Source organism: Cyprinodon variegatus, unplaced genomic scaffold, assembly GCF_000732505.1.
Source record: "Cyprinodon variegatus isolate N-32 unplaced genomic scaffold, C_variegatus-1.0 Scaffold1304, whole genome shotgun sequence".
NCBI lineage: Eukaryota > Metazoa > Chordata > Actinopteri > Cyprinodontiformes > Cyprinodontidae > Cyprinodon > Cyprinodon variegatus.
In genome coordinates this window covers 44,777-51,326 of record NW_015151757.1, presented here as the reverse complement: position 1 = coordinate 51,326, position 6,550 = coordinate 44,777, and the positions used below count along the sequence as shown (strand labels likewise).

Genomic DNA, 6,550 nt, shown 5'->3' with positions numbered 1-6,550 from the left:
ATTGTAAAACAAAATTTTTCTTACATCTAGTGGTATACATGTTGATATCGCATACTGTAAAAGCATATTTGGTTTTCTTGAGGTACAGTATAAAGATGTCTACTTATGGGTTGTAACTAATTTAGTATTGGATTTGCTGAAAGTATAAAATACCAGAATGAAATTCAAAAACCTAATTTTCATCCTTCACTTGGGCACATATTATATTATAACATGTGTCTTACTGTGCTCTAGTAGTTTCCTCTGCCTGTGAAAATGATGTACGTTTAAATGGTGATCGGATTTTTCAGATGTAATCAGCTTAAAGTCTTGGAACACTGAACATCTTAATGCACAGCTGCTGTTGATAAGGATCCCATTGTTCTTGAAACCAAACCTCTCGGACTTAAATCTCAAAATTAAAGTTTACATAACATAAAAGTTTATGTTCTTTTTAGCATTTCATTCAACCAAACAAATGCTCAAAATGATTTGAATTACGTTTGCTCTCTAGTTTTGTTGTTAGATTTAAATCTGCATAAAAACTCTCCTTTTTAAGTCTTTTTTTTTCACCTTCAGCAAATAACTGAAGCTAACTGGGCAATTTTCAAAGAGTGGTTTTCTTAGATTTCCTTTCCACCTCCTATGTGTTCATCAGCATAGCTTGAATGAGTGTCCCATTTGCCATTGTCCCATATGTTTAATTTCATGCTTCTTGATTCCTCAAAATTCAAGTCTGGATAAATTGCTGATGAGTCATTTTAAATAACCTCTTTGAAATGCTTCTGGTGTTTTTGCTTTCTGAAGAGCTGGCACCATGTGCGTTGCGTGCAGGTCGAGGAGGTCCAGAGCAGCTGGTGACAACTTCCCATTGACAAATGAGCTCATGTTTGTTTACTGTTGGGGGTCCCTTACCTGATGGCTCCATCCATGAGGTCTCATTTAAACACATAAGGGGGCCCCTAGATAAATTAGGTAGATCTTAAGAAGCTTAAGATAAGATTCTTGAATTTGGTACAGTACAAATGAAGGGTGGACTTCATCCTATAGTTGCCAACAAATACCTACAGTTATATGAGAAATTATAGTAGAATATACCATTCAAAGGTATATTCTGGCTTTTTAAAAATATAAATAAAAGTGATTTTAATAAAAAAAAGTTAATGTAAGTAACTCTTGTAGCAAAGAAATCAAAGCAATGCAAACCCCCCCAAATTGAACAAAAAAAAAATCCAGTCCCATGTGATACAACCCTCCAGTGGTCTCAAGTGTTTACCAGCTTGAGCTCTGACTGGTGTCAAAAAATAACACTTACTAAGGCACTCCTCTATGAGCTGCAAACACTTTTCACCTTAGTTTGACAATTCTCCTTTTGGTAAACCTGTGTTTTCTTACTCTTCTGCTTTAGGGCCATTGTTAAGTTGAAATAAATGTCCATATGTGTTTTAAAAGTCAAATTTCTATTAGTTTTATCAGCAGCTTAACGTTCAAAGGATTTCTTTTATCTCTTCTTTTTGCTATTTCTACTTTCTGTCCTTCCCCTTTGCCTGTAAAGGTTTAATGGAATTTATTGTCTTATTTTTAAAGATATTATCACATTTGTTAAATTTACTTTTGTATGTCTTGCTTCTTGTCCCTGTAGCTCCCTGCGGAGGTCACTTTACTGGTTTAGAGGGGACCGTTCTGTCCCCAAACTACCCACATAATTACACCAGAGGTCAGAGCTGTGTCTATGACATCTTTGTCCCTGGAGACTTCGGTAAGCATTTAAAGCATTGTTTGCATTAAGTTCTGTAAAAATTTTCTTTTTAGGCTGTTTCTTTAGGCTTGTCTTTTTTTTGTGGCAAAGTTTTAGAGAAACATGTTTACTTCAAAACTGATGCAAGATTGTTAAACTAATACTTCTGTGTTTTTTGTGAAGGTTGTTAATGAGGATTGGGTATATTACAGGAAGAAACACAGGCTTAGGTGACAGGGAATTACCAATCAAAACATTCATACTTGCATTATTCATTACTCAGAAGTTAATTTGTGCTTCATACATTTTCAGTGTTATGCCTGATGCTTACAGCCATGAAGACTCAAGTAAATGTGTTTTCTCTGCCGAAGTAATATTTTCTCCATTTATATTAAGTATGTACAAAGAACGATGTTTAGGCTGATAGTAAGGACAGCTGCTTCTCCTTCAGATAAAATCTGCTGGTGTTCATTTACTCTCAATGATATGTAATGTTTGAGGCTTATTAGCTGTACAGTATTTCATGACTGTACTTGAATTAAGCAAACAAAAATTGAGTATATTGGTATAAAAAACAATTTTCGTAGGAGCCAAAGAAAGGTACTGTGGGTCAAACAAAAGGTTTTATCCAAATAGTGGAAACAGAGGAATTGTTGGCCGATATAAACACAGCTGCTTATGTAAAATTCAGCAAAGATCCCATGAAAACCTTGACACATTTCTGCTCAGCAGTCCGTACTATTCATAATAAGCTGCAGAAATCCAGGCAGCTGTTTTTATTCACTAAACCCCCATGCTCATGAAACACACATTCATCCCTTGTGTGATGATCCTCTCCGACTGTTTACATCTTTTTCTCCCATCTCTCGCTGCTCATGGTGTCCAGGAACCCACAGGTCTTTTTTTAATAAATAATGCATCAAAATGCTGTCTTGCCTAAACTGCTGGCACATGCTTAATGGTGTGTGGAATTTGCCAAGCAACATTCCCACCTGTGTCTTTGAATTTCCTTTACGGGGATGAGCTGTGGAAACAGAGGCTATCGATGGTAGGCAAGACTGCTGTGATGTGGCTTGATTGAAATGCAGCCTGAACAACCAGGTTTAACAGCACAGCGAGAGCAGAATAAAAACTTTAAGGCAGAAAACACAAGGATGATGTTTCACATTTGTATAAAACATGCTTTTATTTTGCAGCCAATGTTTAAAGGTTTTATGAAGAAGCTAAAGCATGATAAATGCATGACTTTTGTAAAACACTCATCAGATTTTTGAACAGTTCAAAAGAAATTTAAGATTTTGTGTTGCTCTTTAGTAAAAATGCACACATGCTTTAAAAAACGTCTTCATGGACACATTAGTTTGTATTGTAGGTGAAAACTTGGCTCAGTTAGAAACATGAGAACTGAATTACACACTAGGTGATATGTTTTTAAGGATTTCTTCCACTTAAAGGTATAGTGGAGGATTTTTGCGAATTTTTTGAAAAGACCTGCCCTCTCCACTTAAAATAAAGAGGTGCTCCCGAAAGCGAACGTCTATTAAACACACGTGAGACCATGCACAAGCCCATTTTTTCTCAAAGAGGTGCAGGGTCGCAATGATAAGACGGTTGCTTGGATGGATCTCATCTCACCCATGTTTATATATAAAACTTTCCCCGCAAATAAGACTACTGGTATATTAAAAGAATCAAGACATGCTTGTATTTGTGTGGCCAAAGTATAACTACTAACGATGCAAATTACAAAATAAATAAACTTATCTTCCCTGGAAAGTGACAGTATAGAGTCAGACAACTTTTACTAGCGATGATGTGAAATGGATTTCTCCAAATAGCATGCAAACTTTACCTGTCGAGTAGAAACTTTGCAACTGAGGCATCAGTGGGAAGCCTGACCTGCGCTTTCACATCTGCTGCTGTTGGTTTTACTTTGCTTTATCAAGACCAAATTCTGTGCAGCAGTCTACCTGGACATATTGAAGCCCTTCATGCTTTCCTCTGTTGGCAAGCTATATGTTGATACTGATTTGAGATTCTCCGCACACTTCCCACTAGTTTATGCCTCAGTATCACTGTCCTAGATCAGCCAGTGGATTTGCCTCAAAGAATCTATTGTTTCAAAGATGAGAGACACCTGAACCAACCACACAGAGACCCAATCAAAACAAGCTGAGCCTCCTTAACACCTAAGCACAGCCACAGGGTAATGCCACTGTGTGAACATTACTCCTCAGTGGGCTGACATTTTTTGTGAAACAATTTTTATATTCGTCTTTGAGTTTGATTTGGTATTAAGAAAAAAGTATAAAAGCAAAAAAAAAAACAAGTTAACTTCATCATGCATTCTTAAAAAAATATGGATGTATGCGTTCTGCATAAAAAGTCTGTGGTTCTAACCTCCATACAGGACTCTTTAGAAAAAATAGGATTTTTTTTCTCTGTAGGAGCTTGACAGTAGACACTCACCTTCAGGCAGCATTTTAAAAGGAATCACATTTCAGTGCCTAGTACACAGGTGATTGAAATTTGTAACCGCCCAGGGTAGGGTGTCAGATATGTGTCATATTCTGTCCTTCAAATGATCTGTAGCATATCATAATCCTCTGAGACATTGTGTCAGCTTGGTTGCAGTTCCAGAAAAAAATAGCATCTCCTGACTCTGCTTCAATGACCTGAGGGTTTTATACAGGGTTGAGGGTTAAATCATTATGTGAGTTTATGTCTTACGGATCAAAGTGTTGGAATGAAGGGCGCCAAAAGATTATGTTCATCCCTTAGTATAGTATTATGATGTAAGGTCACAACCAAATCCCTTAGCATTGGGTTGGGTAGCAGGTACCACATGTTTTCTTTGGTTGCGCTTTTCACCTCACAAAACTCTCCATGTTTCTGTTTAATGTGTCAGGTGTTTCTTAATGATTGCTAATGATGAATATGGGATTTTAAAAGAGTAATTACAATAATGCACTTTACTGGAAATCTAATGGACATATTTTTTTTAATTAAATGCCAAATTAGAACATTTTAAGCTTAAAATCGACAGCCTTCCTGCATGTAGTGAGATGAAAGAAAGATCTGAGATGAAGAACAACAACTTTATTGCTGCTTCCAGGAACTTAAACCCACATGATGCTAAACAGTATCTTTATTTTACAAAATAATTTAACTTTGTCTCTATGTGCAGTTCTCCTACTATTTATCATTATATGTTTTTTTTAACCTATATAATGTTATTAATATCTTCATGTGGTAAATATTAGGGGCACCGCCCTTTTCTTCTCAGAACATTCTAAAACCTAGAAAATACAATGAAATCTGTGTCTGAAAGGTCTTTGTGTCAAAAAAGCTAAAGGTGTCCTTGTCCTGCATACCACTGTGCAAATTATTAAAAATATCATATGCACACCTTTTTTAATTCTTCCTATACTTACTACAGACCTAATTGTTGGGTCTTAGATTGTACCCATTTTAGTTCAGTTTATTTCAATTGAGTTTATTTAGGTAGCACCAATTCACCAAACATTTTATCCCAACTATAACAGAGAACTTAACAGAGAAAATTCAATCAGATCATACAGAAATACTGGTAAAATGGTTTCTGTCTAAGGAAAACCAACTGATCGCATCGCTTCATTGACTTTACAGGACAGGTTCCTCCTCGATGAGCATGGGAGGACAGTAGATATTCCCCTTCATTGTGTCGTTGACTCTACAGCACCCCTCACACTGAGGAATCTTTTACTCAGATAACTAAATTAAATAAAGTGGAGCCAATTGTTTTTAGACATAATCTAATAGGTATGTACATGCAGTTAACCTGTATGTAATTAGATCCTGGTATAAATCTAGGTGTTCTGTGAAAGCCCGTGACAGTTTGTTTGAGGACTTAAGTGAACAAAGATCTTCATGAAGACCAAGGATACTTTGCAGGTCAGGGACATAAGTCAAGCAGAAATGTAGAGCTTTCAGCATCCCACAGAGTAGTTTTATATTCATTTTAAAATAGAATAATGGCACAACTACAGATCGTCCAAGAAATGGCTGTTCCCTTTAACTGATAAGTTTGTATAGAAGAAATCTTTTCAGAGAAGAATTTAAGGTGTCCATGGAAAAACTCTAGGGGCAGAATCTGTTGACAGTGTAACTATTTGTCATGCCCTTTACCCTTAGTCTTTATGTTTTCCAAAAGAAAGTAAATGTTTTTTGCAGTTTACAATTTACAGGGTATGGCCAACATATAAGAACATGTTTGTACAGATTAGACCAAACACATTTATTATGGTTGAATTTAAAATGCTCTGTAGTAGAAAACTACCACTGCCACTGCACGTCATCAAAAATACACCATGCTATTACACCATCCCCTTTTGGGACGGCTAATAGTTTAAGCAAAGCAAGTAACCTAAATTTGTGAACACGTACAAGTACATATACAGAGAGAGAGATTTATGATGTTTTGTGTCTGACAGCTGTTTTGCATTTGACACCACAGCTTCTTTTACATTGAAATTCTATATTATAACTGGAGTTACTGGTTTACATCTGTCCTGCTGATGTTCGATTTTTCATTAATTCATACAAAGACTTTACTTACTATTAAAGAGCAATACATCGTTTTTTTGTTTTTGTTTTTACATAGACTGATGTTTTGTTGCATTATTTGGGACATATTTGGGAAAATGGGTCAAATATTACATTCTTCTCAGTATGAATAATGATTGCACACATTGCTTGAGTTGATTTGTCAGTATATAGGAAACTGATTTTCGATTACTTAGATCCTTCTGTAATAGAGGAGTATACTCACAGGGATGATGTGAATGCTGCTGG

General features: G+C 36.0%; 1 protein-coding gene across 1 annotated transcript in view; it reads left to right on the top strand.

The window, feature by feature from the left end:
- LOC107102721 (CUB and sushi domain-containing protein 3-like) overlaps positions 1-6,550 on the top strand; it is a gene marked incomplete at its 3' end in the record, with an annotated part of 164,716 nt that overhangs the window by 116,458 nt on the left and 41,708 nt on the right. Inside the window, exon 31 of the mRNA XM_015402128.1 lies at positions 1,622-1,738. Within this exon, the coding sequence (XP_015257614.1) occupies positions 1,622-1,738 (117 nt within the window). The remainder of the gene's footprint in view (positions 1-1,621; positions 1,739-6,550) is intronic.